The sequence below is a fragment of the Oppia nitens genome, unplaced genomic scaffold, assembly GCF_028296485.1.
Source record: "Oppia nitens isolate AA-2021 unplaced genomic scaffold, nextdenovo-longstitch-racon4-pilon3 scaffold6_pilon_pilon_pilon, whole genome shotgun sequence".
Classification (NCBI taxonomy): Eukaryota; Metazoa; Arthropoda; class Arachnida; order Sarcoptiformes; family Oppiidae; genus Oppia; species Oppia nitens.
In genome coordinates, this window is record NW_026533250.1 from 3,625,109 (window position 1) to 3,646,050 (window position 20,942).

At 21.4% G+C, this 20,942-nt stretch overlaps 2 protein-coding genes across 4 annotated transcripts; one reads left to right on the top strand and one right to left on the bottom strand.

The window, feature by feature from the left end:
• The first annotated feature begins 7,174 nt into the window (after nt 1-7,174).
• On the top strand, nt 7,175-18,045 carry LOC128962952 (NAD kinase-like). Of its 3 annotated transcripts, none has more exons than XM_054309391.1 (7): nt 7,175-7,261; nt 13,385-13,468; nt 16,229-16,358; nt 16,601-16,795; nt 17,117-17,219; nt 17,287-17,731; nt 17,801-18,045. In XM_054309391.1, exons 1-7 carry the CDS (start codon nt 7,227-7,229, stop codon nt 17,997-17,999), a joined length of 1,191 nt encoding a protein of 396 aa, XP_054165366.1. In that variant the 5' UTR covers nt 7,175-7,226; the 3' UTR covers nt 18,000-18,045. The 3 variants fall into 3 exon arrangements, with proteins under 3 accessions (XP_054165366.1, XP_054165365.1, XP_054165367.1); XM_054309390.1 differs by lacking the exon at nt 7,175-7,261 and adding an exon at nt 9,835-10,171; XM_054309392.1 differs by lacking the exon at nt 7,175-7,261 and adding an exon at nt 11,727-11,783.
• Nucleotides 18,046-18,632: 587 nt separating this feature from the next.
• Nucleotides 18,633-20,102, bottom strand: LOC128962695 (uncharacterized). The gene is made up of 2 exons (XM_054309097.1): nt 19,373-20,102; nt 18,633-19,303 (listed from the first exon to the last, which is right to left on the bottom strand). The coding sequence occupies exons 1-2, from the start codon at nt 20,100-20,102 to the stop codon at nt 18,633-18,635; spliced, it is 1,401 nt and encodes a 466-aa protein (XP_054165072.1).
• Between the last annotated feature and the right edge of the window lie 840 nt (nt 20,103-20,942).

A 20,942-nucleotide genomic window follows, 5' to 3' on the forward strand; every position in this document is an offset into this window, starting at 1 on the left:
TTATTTTTATGATTAACAATTACGATATTATAGAAACAAAATATCAGAGTTTATATTATATTTAAAAAAAATTTATTGGAAAAAACATTTTTATCTCTGAGACATATTTTTTGAGGAAAAAAATTATTTTCATTTAATCCGTGAGAATATATGAATAGATTAATAATCGATGCAAACATAAGTTTAGTAATGAAGTAAAAATATGTCTCAATATGTCTATTGTAAGATAAGATGAGATATTTTTTGGGTCACTTAGCTCTACAACAAATGATTTTCAGTACAAAAACCTATTGGACCAGAAATAAGACAATCTGTGAAACACATTGCAACTAATATTAAATGATTGCTATTTATACGTAAAAATTATTATAAAACCACTCATTGATATGATTCGCAATTTAAATGATATTCAATGACAGTTCTCTGTGTATTCCGTTTGAACCACAGTTTTAAAAACTTAATTACAAATTATTATTATTAATGAAAACATTTATTTGATTATTTCGATTGCCTAACTGTAAGGCACAGTAATGTACAATACTATTAAATTAAATTATTATTGTTGTTATTACAAATTCAATATTTATTATTATTGATTATTGTTACTATAATTTTTTTATTTAAACACAATTTTAACTTATTGAGAGCGTAGACACAAATAAGTCGGAAAGTCGACTGATTTTGAATATAAAATATAATAGACTCGACATTATATAAATATATATATAATAATTATCATAATATTTTAGTCCAAAGCTTTAGTCACATTGCATATATTAAGCACAAGTAGATATTGAAATAATTGCCGCATACAAACAAATCTTATATAACAGTATATATATAATAATATATATACTGTTATATAAAAATTACTATTAAAAGTAGTACTCAATTGTGGAAATACTTCTTCTATTCACAAGATTTTTATTATTGTTATTATTTGTAAGTGAATTGTTGTATATATTGTTACAAATATAGCACTGGCTTTGCTTAAGCAAAACTAAAGCTTAAATTTAAAAAAAATATTATTACATATGAATAATATAATAATATTTTTGCTTTTCTTAGTTAACGCCATAAACCATGAAATGTCGACCAATTAGTTCAACATTTCTTTACATAAAAATATACTTTTTATATTAAAAATACAATATTTGCTATTATTTAGTACTATAAACACTATTACAGTATTATTGTATTAGATTATGTGGTATTATATTTTTAGATATTTTATATATAATTTAACTTTCATAATAAAAATCAATTAAATCTTAATTAAAATAAATTTTTTCGTAGATATTTTTTAATTTTGCTAAAAAATTGCATAATAATTTCTATTATTAATACTAATATTATTATTATATTGTACTTATTTTATATAATATTTGTGTCTGTGTGTGTGTGTGTGTGTGAGAGAGAGAGAGAGAGAGAGAGAGCTTAATAATTATAAAATTTGCATATTATAGAAGTAAATGGCGAAAAGTATCATAATTTAAATTTAAAATTTTTAAAAAAACCAGAACATTATGGTAGCACTCGTTTAAATAAAAATTTTTAATGATTACTAATGGTATAATTTAATGATTATTACATTTTTATATAATTTTTAAACAATTTCTGGTTTAGTCCATAAAATCATTTGTCGTTAATAAAGCCTTAAGTTATAGGACATACATAAATGAATGATATATTACTAATTATATTATAGTTAACACTATGTATAACAATTACTATTGAATGCTAAGATATACTCATCTTAACTAACATTAGAAAGTAATTGTAACCCATTTTGTAATCAATTAGTGGCTAAAAAGGATTGTAAATTATTATTATCTAGAAATGTATGGATTATGACTACAAAATGTAGTTAATGTCGCCTAAAATTTATTTGATTAAAAATATTGTATTTACTAATGATTATAAAGATAAATAAAAAATATTTATAATGGTTTTTATTATAATATGTTATAAACTTTTTAAACTAATTCATATATGATATAATACTTGCATTTATATTTAATGCTTGTTTTAAATAATTGAAAATATTTAATAAGCTTTTAAACACGGAATTCAATTTGCAAATTGATTGCATAAATAAATAATAGTATAATTATGAATAAAAAAATTTAAAAACTAAGTGCTAAAATTTAGATAAAAAAATAGGTTTTATTTAACTAATTTTATAGAATACTTATATTTAATTTTTTGATATTTTTTACATATATTTTTATAAACAAAAAAATTTAAACGTTTTTGAAGTATTCAAATAGTTTGCTAATTTAAAATTAAATTAAATTATTTAAACTAATCGAAAATTTATTTACTGTAAGTATAGATAATTTAATAATATTATATAGAAATACTTGGCATAAATTTTCTAAAATAAACAAAATAATATATCATTTAACAAAACTGTCTAAACAGTACAGTAATATATACTAAATTATTTTTATTTACTGTAAAATTATCTATCATTTAAATGCTATTATTGTTTATTTAAACACTTTTCTCAATAATCATAGATTGTGTCCCCAAGGCGTCAAATAATGTGTTAAATCGACTTTTAAAATAAATTAATTGGTTTCCTTGCATTTGTTTTTAAAATAAAAAAAATTCATATCATATCTTTCCTTTAAAAAATAATAATAATAATAATAACAGCAATAAATAGCATTGGCTTTATGTTGTCAAATAATCTCTTAACACTATTTTATTTTATACACTCAATTTCATAGATTAATTATTTTTAAGTAACAAAAATATTCAATTATTATGAATTTTTATTTTTTAGATTCAGTTCATTTGATATTTAAAGCTTTAAAACCCCTTTATTTAATATATTATAAAATTGTTTATTGACTTAAAATCAATCAAATTAATTAGTATTATAAAAAAATTGTCAAAAACTTAGTTTAACAAAATCATAAAAATACCGTATGTATTGCTTCAATGCTATATAAATAAAATAAAATATTAATAATAGTGCTATTATTATTATAAATCTATTTGTTATTGCTATGTAATTAATACTAATGTATTATTATATTTAATATAAACTAATTGGTGACACATTGAGTATCGTAATTAGCAAATAAGTTAAGGACAATTGATTGAACCAATTGTTTATTTTTAATTATTGTTCAATAATTAAAAATGTTTTCGCAAGTTTTGAAAATAACAAAACGCATTTAAAAAAGCTATTATATTACTAATATACTCTATATACTATGTACTATAATATTAGTAATATATCCAATATTAGTATTTTTATGGTTTATTTTATAATATCAATTATAGCAATTAAATAAATTTTATTGTTTAATTATCACTAATAATTGCAATTGTTTTATATTTAGATATTTTACTCAACTTGTATTTCTATATATATCTTATATACTTTACAAATAATCTCATATGAAAGTTTACAATTAAAATTCATATATAGTAAACAAATGTAGGTAAAAATAAATTTAGATATGATTGTAATCTTATCTATATAATTTAGGTAAAATTTTTCATAATTAAAACATTTAATATTTATATCTTATATTGCATGAAATTACTTACCAAAAATATTATAATTTAACAACAATTATATAATTACTTTTAAATGTGATTTATTATGATTAATACAAATAAAAGTTACTAATATAGATTACAATAAAATTATTCAAACAACATTTTTAAAAAAAGTCAACTAAAAGTAATTGTGTATTTCTATTAAAGTAAATTTGTTTGCATTTGAAAAATATATGGTTTCGTTTCATTAAATTTTTGTTTCAAACAATTTAATGTTTTTTTATTGTCAATAAATTAAAAAAAAAAAACTTTCTTTTGTTACCAATTGAATGGATCGGAAGTTTGAAATTAAAAATTGCTGTCACTTTGTGGGGTATATATAATATTGTTAAGCATATTAATGAACTTATTTATAGATAGTATCAATTGCCTAGTATTACAATTTACAAATAACAACAATTTTGTTTTGTTTTATATACAGTACCTTAGTTTACTGTAATAGTAAAGAAATTTAATTGTTTGTTACATAAAAATGTCATTTCAATGTTTTCTCATTGAATTCAATGATTCGTAAAACCTGTTTACTGACGGTTTATTTAAAGAAATTTTTTTAAATATTGATTTTCAATTGAAACTACAGTATTGTCCGGTTTTCATCAAATAAGACAATATATGTTTTTCACGGATCATATGTGTCGGCCGCTAACCCCTATCCAATCAATGTGTCTATCAATTACTTTTCATTCACATTACTTTTATTTGACGTTACATTTAATTATTTTTTAAAAACTTATTAAATGTTTTATTTAAAGAAATTAATTATTTTGCTATTATTTTTATAAATGTTATCTTTTTATATTTAATATTTTATTTATAAACGAATTTACTATTATTTTCAGAAAAAATAGTAAACTATTAGCAAAATAATTAACATTGACTTTGAAAATGCTTTTTAAGATAAGACAAAAAACCAATTAAACACAATAATAGACATTTTATGTGACAAACAAAATCAATCATTTTTTAATACAAAAACAGTATATATAATGTATTGTAGTATATAATGAAAATGATTTTCAGTTTCATTATACTATCCAATACACAATTAGTGTAGTCTATTAAATGTATTATTTTAAAGCAATAATGCAGAAAATTATTCATATTCTACATTACATTATACTGATATACTTTATGTTAAACTATTGTTAAAGTTATAAAATTACAAATTATTGAGTGATTGAGTAAAACATTTTTCATATGCAATACAAACTTTAACAATATATACATAAGAATGTATATATTTGTCAAAATACAGTATTCATTATGAATAACAATTTGTGTAAAACTATCACTTATTAGTTCATTATCTATATATCGTTTACTATATATAATTATTTTTGTCACTTAATAATAATTACATGAATATAATAATAATCATAAAAAGTGCCGAATCAACCAAAAGTACACAAATCCGTATTATTTTTTTTAGTCATCATTAAATTGGTTTTAATTAATGATATCATGATATTTGTTAAATACATTTTTTTCACAAATAAATTGTAACAATTTAATGACTTATTGTTAACATGATTTGAATATATAATCAGTTTTATAGTTATAACTACTATAAAAACTACTGAAAAATACTAAAAATAAAATATATAAAATTTTTAATTAACAATACCTGTAAAAATACTATATATAATAATTAATTAATAGTTATTATTGTTCTCAATATTTACATATTTTTATTACACCTATTTTTATATATAATGTATTAGTATTTGTTAAAAGAAACTAATTATAATGTTTATTATATTTTATATTCATCTATATATGTTTAAAGTCGTTGCTAATTATTATTTTTTCATTACTTTTTTATATACAGTATAATCATTATTGTTTTTAAAATATTTTGTTTTATATTTAAAAAGTTAGTTAGTTTGCTTAAAATAAAATTAACATAAAAAAGTTAAATATAATGTTAACAGTATATACATTGTATACATTGTTTACATTGTTTTGTTTTTCATGTTATTCTGAAATTTTAATCAATAAATTAATATCTGTCAAATTTATAACAATAGTTATGCATTTTATTACATTTTAAGCTTAAAGCAATAATCTTTTATTCAAAATTATTGAGTTAATAAATTACTTTAAGTTTCAAATAAATTTCTATTTTTAATTGTATAATAATGGTATCTATATTGTAATTATTCATTTAATAAACTAATAGTAATATAATTTACAAATGCAACAATTTGAGACTATTTGTATTTTTTAGATATTTAATTATATATTAAATGATTATATTATTAGTAATGTATTAATTTATGTTTGTTTCTTAAAATTATAGGAAAACTTAAAATAACAAATTTTTATTTATTCTAATTAAATATATTTAGGTATGTCCTCATAAAAAGTTATTTTTTAATCGAAAATATCTATATATAAATTACATATCAATAATATAATACTCTGCATTCAATAAAAACAAATGTGATTTTTAAATACAAATTATATTTTGTTTTACATTATAAATAACAAACGTAATAATTATATATATATATTAAATTGCACATGCTTTAATATAAATTATTTTATAAGGTTATACTATGATATATACAGTATATATACAGTGTATATACAAATTATAAATAATATTTTTATCTGTACTATAATATTAATAATTTAATTTATTGTTATTCTAACAATAACAATATATGTACTGTATTAATACAGTAATTATAAATAAAAATAATACAAATATTAATATACCATATAATATATTGTTTGAAAGCTTTTTAAAAAATATTATCAATGATAGCATTGAGATACATTGATTAGTAGTAATAATAATAATGATTTTAATAATAAATGATAGTTTAGTAAATTAGCCAATTGTGTGCACTCAATAAAAATGCTATTAATTTATTTATAAATATACTGTAAAACTCATGAGTCCATAATCCCAATACAAATAACATCAGTTTATATATACATACGCCTGCAGTCAATTGAAAGCAACAATTTTCTGACTGATCCTCACATTCATAGTCTAAGGGATTTCCTTTTTTTAGACAATTTTTGTTAAATATTTTTATACATAAACTATACAATAATAGTCATCCTTAAGGAAGTTTGAGTTTTAAATCTATCGACAAAATTATTATTAGTTTTTAAATTGCGGTTTACTTTTTTTTTGCAAAAAAATAAAAAATAAATCCATCGTCTCTTCAATCTCTGTCTTCAAGTGATTTCTTAAAAAAATTTATGCAATTTTTATAATATTGATTCAATAATAATAATAATATTTTTTTTAATTTTTCTAAATTAAAACACATGTTTTAATGTTAAAGATATTTAATTGATGATATATTAGTTAAAAAGTTAAAAAAAACTATCAGACTAATATAAAATATTGATATATATATATATATAAAGTATATACAAATATATAGTTTAAAATACTAGGAATTTTTGTTTGTTGAAAAAATATTTTTTTAAATATGAATATCAATAATTTTAACACAATTAATGAAGTTAATAATGAATGTAAATCAAGTAAAATAAACGATTTATATAATAATAATAACATAAAATTGGATGAATGTATCCGTCCGTTGGTATCAATGAGATTGAATGAGAGGAAAGATATCATCGAAAACAATGACAAACAACGGGACACTTCCGACAACAACAATATGCCTATAGTTAAGACCAAATTTACAGCATTCAGGTAAATAACATTTCAATTTTATTCATTTAATTATTTTTGTTTATATATTGTATATAAAGTATATAACAAAATATTTTATAACTAATTTGATGATATATTAATATTATTGAACCAATTATTAAAGTTTAATTATTAAAATAATAATTTAATAATTAGTAAATTATATAATGTAGTTGTTTTTATAATTAATTTATACATTTTCTAATAATTATGTGATTGAATACAATATATGATTCTATTATTTAATAATCATTAAATTATAAACTAATTCAAATAGTCTATAAATAGTTAATTTTTTATCGTTAGATAAAAAGAAAATCACTAAATTAAAGTTTTGCACTAAATTCACTTTTGATTGACAATTATTGCAATTTTGATTGCCTTTATGTCGCAATATTTGTTATAAATATATATCAGCAATAATTGTTATCAATTAGCACTCAATATACTAATTAAGTAATATTTAGAAATAATATAATATTTTTCGTCTATTGTTTTATTCATATATTTGAATAATACCATAAAAATTTAAATGATGCATAAGTTATGAATATATTAATGATGCTTTATTTAAATTATAAGTTTTTCTAAAAAAGACAATTAGATAAGACAATTAGTTATATTATTTGTAATCTTTAAATATAATTAAAATTATGTTTTAATTGATTATTAGTTTAAACCACTCTAGCGTTTAGTGCAAATTGAAACAACAATAATATTTAAGTTTATAAATAAAATTATTTTATTGATTAATTTATTGTTGTTTAATTAAGAACATTACGATTAAAAATGTAAATCTAATATTCATCATGGTACATTAATTGTACTAAATTCAAACTTATCAAATATTATTTTAGTTTTATAGTTACAATTGCACTAGAAATTTATGCACTTAATTTATATCAAAATGTAAATTGTTGTAATATTTAATATTAAGTATACAATAAACATAAAATACAAACTAATCTAAATTAACTGAATTACTTTAAAAAATAATAAAATTTATGGAAATTATGGACTTTAATGGAAATGTTTATAAAATAAAATGTTCATCAATTTAATTACCAAAAAAATTGGTCCATAGATTTTTTTTGACAATGTCTTAAAAATTGAATAAATATACAATTAAAAATGTGAAATAATTTATTGAATTTTTTACTTAAAACATTAGGTGATTAATGTATAAAAATAAATTGTTTCAAAATGTACTAGACAAGTCAAAGTTGCATTTAGTTCAATATAAATATAATTATTTATTACTTCATAAAAATTATCTTTAACATTTAACAATTTTAAATATAGTTTAGTTAATAAAATTAATTTTATTTACTCTATAAATTATATAGTTGAAAACATTATTAATAATTAGTATTAATTTCTAAATAACCCGGAACTTAAAAAAGATAATTATTCAATGTATTAATGAATTAAATGTAATTAATAATTATTAAAATCAAGTAAATTTATAAAATTCATAACTAACTTATTTATGATTTTATTTTTATTAATCTCATGAGAATAAACTTAAATATTTGTATTTTGTTACAATTTTGTAGAGACAACTTTCCCTAATGTTATACTAATATGATTACCACCAGGGTTCATTAAACCATTTATACAGTATTATTATTATACATGTTTATTATAATTGGTTGTATCAATAGTTCAATATATTGTATTATTAATAATACAGTATTATAGTTGTGTTTACCATAAATGTAAACTGAAACATCTTTAGTGCATCATATTATACTTTTAGTAATAAAAAAATAATAACATTGATATTTAATTATTATATTTAACAAAGAGCAAGAATATTACTGTATTTTTTTTAAATGGATAATCAATGTTATATTATGTACATATAGATAGTGCTTCCGATTGTATTCAATAGTAAATTACAGTGCAATAAAGTATATGTATTTTAGTTATTTTATTAATCATTTGTAAATGTAATTTATATATAAATTGTTGTTATCCTTAGATTTGTTTCCTTGTAATAGTAGTCAATGAATACATTGAATTATGAATGCTATTAATTAATATCGAATATATATGTAATTAAAAATAACTAATTTTAGTGAAAATAATATAATCTAATAATAATAAGTGATAATCATTGATAAAAAGTTCGCATTCATTGATGGACTAAATCATCGACAAAGACCCACAATATATATATATATATTGTAACCTTATTTGCACTGTTATGCCAACACATACATTGTACACCTGTGTGATAGGTATAGGCACAGACACTCGCAGTTTTTTTTGCAGATGAGATAATCAGTGATTCAATGGCATTATATTATAACTTTGAATTTGATTATAAAAGCTATAAAAGTACAGACAAACACTTGTGAGGAGAAGACGTGATTTGTTAAACAAAATAAGCTATCATTAGATTTTGTATTATTATTATTATATTTTTTTTGTTTTGAAACTTATTATTTTTTTGAGAATTACTTTTTTTTGTGAAAATCATGTAAAAAATTTCATTTGAATATAAAGTACTGAATATATAATATTATTTTATTGTATATATATATATATATATAAATACGAAAAGCGTTACCGAGAAATTCAGTTTCATTTTAATTTTTGCTTCACTTTATTATTTTAATTATCTTATGAGACATAAAGTCACACAACTGTATAATTAGAGTAAAGGGTCACCAAAAAAGTAGAGATATTATTATATAATACATTATTTTACTTTTTGTTTCCAAAAACACGTCTATTTTTATTGTATTACTTGTTGTTAAAACAAAACTAATAGTAAATGACAACAACTAATAATAATAATAAAATGAATAACACTGTCAATCAATTGATGTCAAACCATATCTGCTGTAATAATAATAATACCGATGAAAATGAATCAATTGAATCACTTAAGGATTATTTTGAGTAAGTAAAGCCATAAATATTTAAATTTGAATATTTAAATATAAATTTATTTTAATTACTGTTATTTGTCAATTAATATTAGTTAGTATTAGTATAAAAATTATTATTTTATATCAACGATATCTCCAAATTAAAAAATATAGATTTAAAAAGTTTTGCTTATTCACTACTTAAAATTCATTATTTTTTACTATTAGTATTACAAAATAAAACTACATTTAAGTATAAACTATTTCAAAAATATATTTAATTTATTTATTGCTATTATATTATTATTAGTTTAGTAATAATTTTTATGAATATTCTATTTATTCAAATGAATTATAATTTTTATTTTTAATATTCTATTCTATTATAAATTACTATTTTTTATAGTATATTAATGTTTTTTTTAAATATTTTAATCGATAATTAAATGACTATAAATAAAATTTCCGTTTCATTTAACACTGACCCATATATCTGTACTGTATATTAATATACACTAAACTATGAGCTCAGGTACTGTATATCGCCTTATAGTCCATTCCTCTCAATGTTACATAAATTAATTAAATGCGGAATCAATTATTCAATGTTTCAAATTCATGTTTCTATTTTTTATTTATTTAAATCATTCATCTAAATTTGATAATATTGTCATAATAATATTATCAAAAAATAATTATAAGTTTTTTTCCCTACAGTATTCATCGTATAATTATTCAGAAAATTATAAACTAAATTATATTTGGATTTACGACAGATATCTAGAAAAATCTATTATTTTTTCGTTTAATTTTTAAAAATTAGCATTTATTTAAGTAAATATTGTTATCGATTAATAAATATTACTATTTATTACACTTAGTTGTATTTGTTTAATTATAAGTGAAGTTTATTATATGTTTATGGACTTAAAAAATCATTTTATACTATTATGCAATATAACAAAATATTAATAGGTTTAATACATTTTTGAGGTCTATAATTGGCTAACAATTATTTGCAATAAAATGTTTGATAATAAAATCTATAAATATAAATATAATGTGCATCAAATAAATCAAATCACTATTTCATGTGATTTTTATACATTATATTTAAATCTTTAGCAATTATTTTCAAACTTCTTATTTCCAGTTAAATAGTTTTATTTATGTTTGTCTTTTTAATGTCACCGCATTTGATGATATGATTAAACCACTTAAATCAAACGTTATTTATCCAATTAAATATTTATCATAATTTAAACAATTAATTATTATTATTTTTATTATTATATTTAATATACAGAGCATAATAATATCGATTGAATTATACTGTGATATAAATAATATTACTAATCAATATAATTTTTTTATTATTAGTGCTCGTATTGTTGTCGTTCAATATAAACTTAACTTAATGTTATATTGTATGACATATACAATATAATACTGTATTAGCATTAAGTGTATTGAAATATATTTATTTAAATGACTTACATTTTGTATGACTCGTATAATTTTAAAAAATATATATTGATAGTGCATTTAAACAGACATTTAAAATCAATTTTAATATAAAAATTTGTGATCAAAACTTATTTTATTATATATTGTGTCAAAATGTCTTGTATAACGAATAGAATGTGAGTCCATATTATTTAATATTTTTATAATCAATAATTTAATTAACATTTAATTTAATTAATATAGAATTTTAAATATTTATTATATTAACGACTATGTCCTTCAACTTTATTTAGTAGTTATATTATTATTATTTAAATTGTTGTCAAATATCTATGATATATGTTGTTTGTAATTCAGAAATTTCCCGTATTTTAAAAAAATTGATTCACAATTGAGAAGGTCTTAAAAATTTACATAATTTCTAGTTTTGTATGTTTTATATGACAACCTTGTAATTAAATCTTTCATACTATTATTGTATAGTATGTTATTAATATTACACTACAATAAAAAAATATACAATATCTATGCAGTTTATAATTGAAATTATTCACATAATTTAGATATTACACTAAATTTAATTAAAATATATATTATATATTATTTCATAATAGGTTTAATACATGTATTAAATTGCAAATTACTAATTTCATACGTATAAACAACTGTTAAAATTTAATATATTATTCAATTATATTTTGGTTATTTATTATGCATATGTACAGTATTAGTATTAAATATTCTAGGTATATTGAAGGACATTACTATTCAACTAATTTTCAATATTGAAAGCAAAAATTTTTAAAAGATAATTTTCAAATCACAATATAATTGATAATAGTTTGAAAAAATATATATTTATAACCCAAAACGTGATTCCACAGTATTTTCCTTTTTTTCCATCAATCATTACGACTACACGTTTATATTGAAATTGGCATTACATCTATGCCTTAAACCATATGTTTGGCTTTACTATTTAATTAATAATAATTATTATTAAATTTTTAAGTTTGTTGAGTACTATTTTAGATATTTTTAAAAAAATATTATATCTTAATGTTGCACTCTTGATATAATTGATGTAATTCATTAAGTTAAGTAATTTTTATATAAAAAAACCATTTAAATGTCTGATGTACTGTACTTAGTGTACTATATTAAGTACATTACATTACATTTGAATTATTAGAAAACACAATCAAAATCATAATCAATGAACCATTGCTTTAGAATTTACGTATTTCCATAAGACAACCAATAAATGGCTATTTTCTAGACACAAATCTATATAATTATATATTAATTTTCATATGATATTAATAAAATTAAGGAAAATCATTAAATCAAATAAAAAAAAAATTTTAAAAGTTGATTATCTATTATGTAAATTATAAAATTGAATAATTTAGTTTTGACGTTTCGCTTAAAAAATCATTTATTGATATAATCATTATATTTATTGAATGCTTCAAAAAAAAACATTGATAATAATTTAATAATATTAATATACGATATTTAATTTGAGTATATTATTTTACAAAAGTATTGTCTTTAAATATTATCCATTTATATATATGTATATTTAATAATTAATAATACTTAATACTGTAATATAAATAGTATAAAATTATTTGACTGTTTTCAACAAAGATAATGATTACAAATATTAGCAAATTAAAACAAAAAATACATATAATTGTATGAAAATTGATAATTTTGATTTAATTTAACAACTTATTTTTAATTAATATATTTATTAATTATATATTTGTAGGCGCACCCGTAGTCTCAATGCACCCAGTCCTATTTATCAATTTGGACCCTGTGGACGTATCATGAAAAATTCAACTGTTGTAATGTAAGTTTATTTTTTAATTGCTTTTTTATTTTATTTTTTACAAATCATAACTAACATGAGTTATATAAATTTATTTGGAAAAAGTTGTTTGAAATATTAACCAAAAACTATTTAATCATATTTTATTTTAAAAGTTAAATACAATTTTTTAAATAGAAATTATTGTTATATCAATGCGTGTATTGATTTATCTATAGAGATGTACACAAATTAAATAATAATTGATAATTAATAGTGATTTTTGTCAGTTAAGATAGATTTGAGACAAACAGTTAGTTATATTAATAAATATTTAGTTGAGTTGGCAATGGATGTGTGGTTGCCATTCACCCACTGACCGAATTACCCTGACTTGTGGTGTACTTGAGAGTAGTAAGAGATCCACAGTCGAGGACAGACCTGAACTGTCACTTTAAAAACCAACCACATGTGCCGTCCATACCACTTGTTTTTGTTGTTGTTGTTTATGTATAACCTATAGCTTATGTATACCCATATCTTATTGGTTTCTTATATAAAAATCACTGTTTCCTTAACTCCAGTCATCTTATTTCACTTACTTTTATACTAATACTGAGGAGTGATATTAAAATCAATAAATAAGAAAAACTTGAAAACTTTTTTTTTAATAATAATAATAAAAGTCTATTTGTCTGAACTTGAATTTGTTTGTCAACAACATCTTAATTATATAACGATTTTAAAAACTGATAATAATTATTAGTTTTCAATACCAATTCCGCATAATATCCATATACTATACAACAACTCGACTCGATGTTTGTTAAACTTGAAATTTGATTTTCATAAACTATTTTTTAGTTATAATTTATTTTTATAAAAAAAACATTTGAGATAAATAAAAAAAACTTTAATCTAGTCTGACAACCATATTATTGTGGAAAATTGTTCACAAACTTAATCTTAAAATTAATTGTTAAATAAAATTGTTTTATCTTATCAATTTTAGCAATATTTTAATATATATATATATATATAATTTATTTATATGATTTAATTAGCTAATATAATATGTGGTAAATATTCAAATTTAACATTTGACTATCAAATTACATCAATGATTATAAAAAATTTCCAGAAAAATGCCCGGAACAATTAAATGAATTTTTATTACAATATTGTTTAATATACTGTATTATTATTATTGTTGTTGTTTTTTAATAATAAAAACAATAATAAAATAATCTGTAAATTCCCATAATATTTAAATATTGATTCATTATAATATAGCATAATTTGATAGCTTATATATTATGATATAAATAATTATCATAATATTATCAAAGAAAATCATGAATTGTTTTGTTTTTTAATATTTTGTTTAAAAAAGATACTGTATTTAAAACTAGTAATTATTGAAATTGTTTTATAAAATATTTTATATATTAATAAAAACAAAAATAATTCTAATAATATAGTCGCCAAATAGCATGTTTGGGTGCATTCATAGTTGAATTGATGTAATATACTATAAAATATGTAAAATATTTTATATACTGTTCAATAATTTGTGTATATATTAGTCGTGACTGACGTCCACAACAGAAACTGTTTTTATTTTATTTTCAATTAATCGTATTTATCGTATAATTTGCCCAAAAGTGTGAACAACTTGTCAATGAAATGGTGTTTTAAAAAAGACTAATTACTAATAGTTTATATATATATAGTTATAAAAATCATATAATATTAATAATAACAATAATAATGATATAGTAATATCTGTATAACAATTGGAAAACATTGTTTGTAGCCTTCATTTAGCTGATGGAAAGGTATGATAGGGCGGGCCATTGAACGATGCGTTTAGTGACTCTAATTAATTTAAAACATTATAACAAACATGCCTTCAAAACTATTTAAATGGTTATCATTTTTAGCATTAATTTTTTTTAATTAATCTGATATCATATATAGTTTTTTTTATTTTTTTAATAAATGATTTTTTTTAATTTTCAATAATAAAACACTGTCTCTCCCACCGGTTCCTACAATATATATTTGTGGACTATATATATAAGTTTATAAATGATACTAAATAATCATTATTATTTGAAAAAATTTTGTAAACAATTTTATCTCAAATAGTTGTTGTGTATTTAGATAAATATATATAAATTTATATAAAACAAGTTATTTGTGTTAATAAGTTTTTTATGACTTTTTAAATAATGAAGTTTATGAAATTACAAGAAAAAATATTATTGTAAGTAAAAGTATTTTAAAAATTATTGAAATGTTCTAAAAGTTTATTATGAAAATTAGTTTTTAATATTAATTGTTTGTTTGTTATTAATGATATTTTATACTATTTTTTAGGTAAGTAATTTTTAATTATTCTAAAATTATATTTTAACTATAATTTTTTCTATCTTAATTTATATATATATAAGTTTCCTGTAAATAAATTGTGTGAATTATGCATTTTAAATAATGATTATATAATTTTAAAATGTCTTGTTTATAGTTATGTAATGGGAAATAAAAATTTTAGTAAAACATACATAAAGTATTTATGGGGTAAATGAAAAAAAGGCGTTTGGGTTAACAAAAAGTTTTGCATTTTTTTTAATACTACAAACAAACAAAAAACTTTTTCGACACTTAATTATAAAGTATATGTCTCAATATTGTATTATTATTTTTTAAAATTTAAATAAATTATGTAATAGTATATATATATATATAATATTAATTAACATATAATTATGTATTAATTATTAATTGTTGTCTAATTAGGACAATCCAAGACCCGGCGAGTCAGAGGTTGACGTGGAATAAGCCTCCGATCAGTGTTTTGGTTATCAAAAAAATACACGACTCGCTGGTCATTCAGCCGTTCATTGATTTGATTCGTTGGCTTATTTGGGTATTTCTCACAAAAAAACTTTTTTTTTTAATTTAATTATTTTATTTGTCTTTTATATTTTCATTAATATTAATACAGTTGTGTGTGTGTTGTCTTTGATACTGTATATAAGTTTTTATTGGGCACTTCGACCCCCTTTTTTGTTGTTTTTGTTCCCAAGATTTGAAATAAATATATATAATTTATTTTAAATATTCTTATCATTATTATTATTATTATCTGTTTTTTTGAAATTAATTTAGGAAAAGAAAATGTCAGTCTATGTAGAATTGGCTGTCATGGATGACCCACAGCTTAAGAGTAACCAATTATTTCAACCATTCAAAGATAAATTGTGTACTTTTAAGGAGGGTATGGACGACCTGACAGATAAAGTCGATTTTATCATATGTTTGGGCGGTGACGGCACTCTCCTCTATGCTTCGTCACTATTTCAGGTATTAATTTAATTGACAGGTGTTTGTGTGTCTCCAGTGAGACATAAATTAAATTAATTAAACAAATATTGCACAAAAACAATAGAGAAATCAAATAATTAAAAATGATTACTTTATTATTAGAGAAGTCAAACAAGTTATAGTAAATAAATTTTTATAACATCTCAATAAAAAATAATATTAGATGTTATTGATAGCAATTAGATAACATAACCACAAAAAAAAAGAAAATATATTTGTTTACAATATTAATAATTAATTATTAAACAAAATCAATGATAACTAACTGTTTGTTGACAATACAAATGTGATGCCAAATAGCAAAGTGTGCCGCCAGTGATGGCCTTTCATTTGGGTTCTCTTGGATTTCTTACACCCTTTGAATTCGACAACTTTCAGGAACAGGTGTCCAATGTCCTCGAGGGTCTGTTTATTGTATTTGATAATTGTTTATTAGATTTTAATTTTTTGAATTTTACTATAACTTGTAGGTCACGCAGCACTGACACTGCGAAGTCGACTGCGATGTCTTATTGTCCGTAAAAATGAAACGATTTCAATGGTAGAGAAAACCAAACAAAATTCCTGTCATTTGGTACTCAACGAAGTAGTGGTAGATCGCGGACCGTCACCCTATCTGTCAAATATTGATCTATACATTGATGGCAAACACATAACAACCGTCCAGGGAGACGGTCTAATTGTATCGACACCTACTGGAAGCACTGCCTATGCTGTAGCAGCCGGTGCTTCAATGATTCATCCGAGTGTACCGGCAATTATGGTCACTCCTATCTGTCCACATTCACTATCATTCCGTCCAATAGTAGTTCCAGCCGGTGTTGAGCTCAAGATATGTGTTTCGCCCGACTCGCGTAACTCGGCCTGCGTTTCATTTGACGGCCGTAACAGACAAGAGATACAATTGGGAGACAGGTTTAGCATAATTACTATTATTATTATATTTATTATAAATAATATTTATTTAATATAACATTTTGTTAGTCTAAGAGTGACGACATCAATATTTCCGGTGCCATCGATTTGTGCCGAAGACCAGATCAGCGATTGGTTTGACTCATTGGCCGAATGTCTTCATTGGAATGTTCGGCGAAAACAGCGTCAGTTCGATGAATACTCGGATCTATTGCACAGTTCCAGCAGTGACTCACTCGACAAACATATCGATAGCTTAGAGAGTTAGTTGAAAGATCATTGTCACCGATCATCAACTTATTATCACAAATAATACAAGTTTTATATTAATTAATTAATTAATTAATTATTTTATATAAATATTTTAGTTATATATTTACAATATCTTATTATTATTATAATGTAATTATATATATATAAATTGTAATTATATTTTATCAATTTAATATCATTTTATTGCATATTTTTAAAAAAAAACTGTGTTTAAACTTTAAATATTTTAAAACATATCTTATTTTTGAATAATTTAAAAATATATAATACTGTATATGATTATTATAATAAATTAATAAAATAATAGATATTTTATTATTTTAAATGAATTTTATGATTTTGAAAATGGCATTCATATTGTAAATTTAAAACAATAAATAATTTTAGTATTCATCTTAATATTAGTACTGAATACTAAAATTTATGTAAATTATAATTTTTTTGCGAATAATTATTAGTATAATATAATTAGTATTAATTGAATGTTAGTTTGTTTGTATTGTTTTTCAATTTATTTATTTAATACTATTAAATAACAGGAAATATATTTTTCATATTAATATTTTCTAACAAATTATATTTTTAAAAATTGTAATAATAAAACAAAACTATTTTTTTTAAAAAAAACTTATTCTTCATCTCTATGTTTGTTGTCTTTGTCATTGTTTGGCTTAATTTTTGAGACATTTGTCTCACTGGCTTCTCCTTCATTGCGACTACTGTTGTCGTGATCAGCTGAGGCCGTCTTCTCCTTCTGTTTGTTAAGAAGTGCCACTTTTTCGATCATTTTTTCCAATCGTTGCACTTCATCGAAGTCTTTCTTCGAAGAGTACACCGGATCCACTCCTGTGTTGTACTTGTTTTCTGAATTTCTCATTTGTTTGACCACATCATAGTTGGACAGATAGTCGCGCTCATCAGCTTCGGAGTCAACCAAACCGCTTACTTCGTGGTCTCGCTGTTCGTATGGCTCCACAACAGGCTTTCTTCGCGGCCGTCGTCTGTCTTTATGGTATCGATGCCCACCTCTTACCGGTTGTTGACTGTTGGGATTTTCATACATTTTCTTTTCCACTTCATATTCATCAGAATCGGGAAAATTATGAATATTTCCATAATCACCATCATTTGGACTGTTGTCTGAGTCTTGGAGAGTATGAGCTAATGATTCCCTATAAGTAGGGTTCGGGTCAATACGTTCACCAAAATTTGTATTATCCATATTCTTAGTCAATGTATCGCCTTCAGGGTCATCCTTATCTACAGCCGTGTCATCCGTTTCAAACTCCTTGACCCCATCTGCGGCAAAATTACGTAAATTATCGAGAAATTTGTCAAATTTTTTGGATTCATCTATTTTTTCTTTACTAAATTGTTGAGCGTCTTCTGCAATACTCGACTGCAATTCTGGATCTTCCGATTCGGGAGCATTTTGCTGGAAATCAGGATCAGGATCTTCATGTTCCTGTCGGGGAGGGTTGTCGTCCATTTGCCGGTAATCTTTTCGTGGATCGTATTCACTTTGATAGTCTTCATCATCACGTTCTGGTTCTTCTAAAAACGGATACTCTTTTTCAGGCATACCGTTCTTTAATTGTCTTTTCATGAGATTCATTGCATTTTTATTTTTAGTCGGTTCGTGATTACTGTCGTCCTGTGGATAAAAATAGACTCTTTCTATGGCTTTATATATCTTTTTAGGCTTTTTAGTTGGTGTTTCCTGAGGACTACCACCACCGCCACCACCGCCATCACCGCCACCACCGCCACCACCACCACCTCCACCATCATAATAGTCATCAGATTCATCATTAGATAATTGTCTATATCGGGGGTCATCGTGTGCTTGTGGGGGTGGAGTTGGAGGTGGTGGTGGTTGACGCCTGAATGGTGGCGATTCATCCATATATTTGTCAAATTGAGGAAAGTTTGTTAATCCATCAAAATATGGTACATCAGGATTATACTCAGTTGCTGAAGATATTAGTGGTATAATGACTTCATTGCGTACATTAGAGGCCGTCAGAGGACTTGTTTGTTGAGTCGGTCGGCCTTTTGTTAAGTCATTTGATGGCTTAATAACAGCCGTCCAAACCATTAAGTAATGTATTGTTAAAAACAAAACAATTAAAATAATATTGTTCGTGAACTGTCAGTAAATTATAAAAATATGATAATTTTATGTTAATTTTATTTAAATTTACAGATTATACGGATATATCATATATCAAACATATCACAGATTTTTTTATGTCAATCAATCACTCGACTAATAACATAGACTTATAATTATAGACTTCAAACTCAACACATTTGATGATATATTTCATCCGTAAAAAAATATATTTGCTTTAAAATTATTGAGCCGATTGTTTGCTGTTAATATTAGCCTCAATTAACCAAATTGTAAATTATATACATTATGTTTCACAATATTGACGTGTTATTTACGTAATCAATAACAAATAAATTAACAATTTAAAATTATGATTAAAATTATGATAATGCTTAAATTTAAAATCACTTAATTTTGATAGTTTGTATTAACATAATAAAGTTTTTTTAAATGTACTATTGATATAAATTTAATATATCTATAAATCTAAATAATAAATATCTTACAATTTTAGTTAAATCATTTTAAATTAGATTAATACTAACTTAATTTCTAAAAAAATGTTAACACAATTAATAAAAACTATTAGTTTATAAAAATAATTAAATTAAATTTACTTTGCTTTACATAATATAACATATATCATATAATTTTTAAAGATATAAATTTATGAATTTTGTACTTACATTAATTAGCATAATTGGCACTGATTAATTAATTAATTAATTACATTGATTTAATGATAATAAATAAAGTAATGATTTTAAACATGAAATATAGTTATGAAATAAATAAGAAAACTTTTAAAATTTTTGTTACATA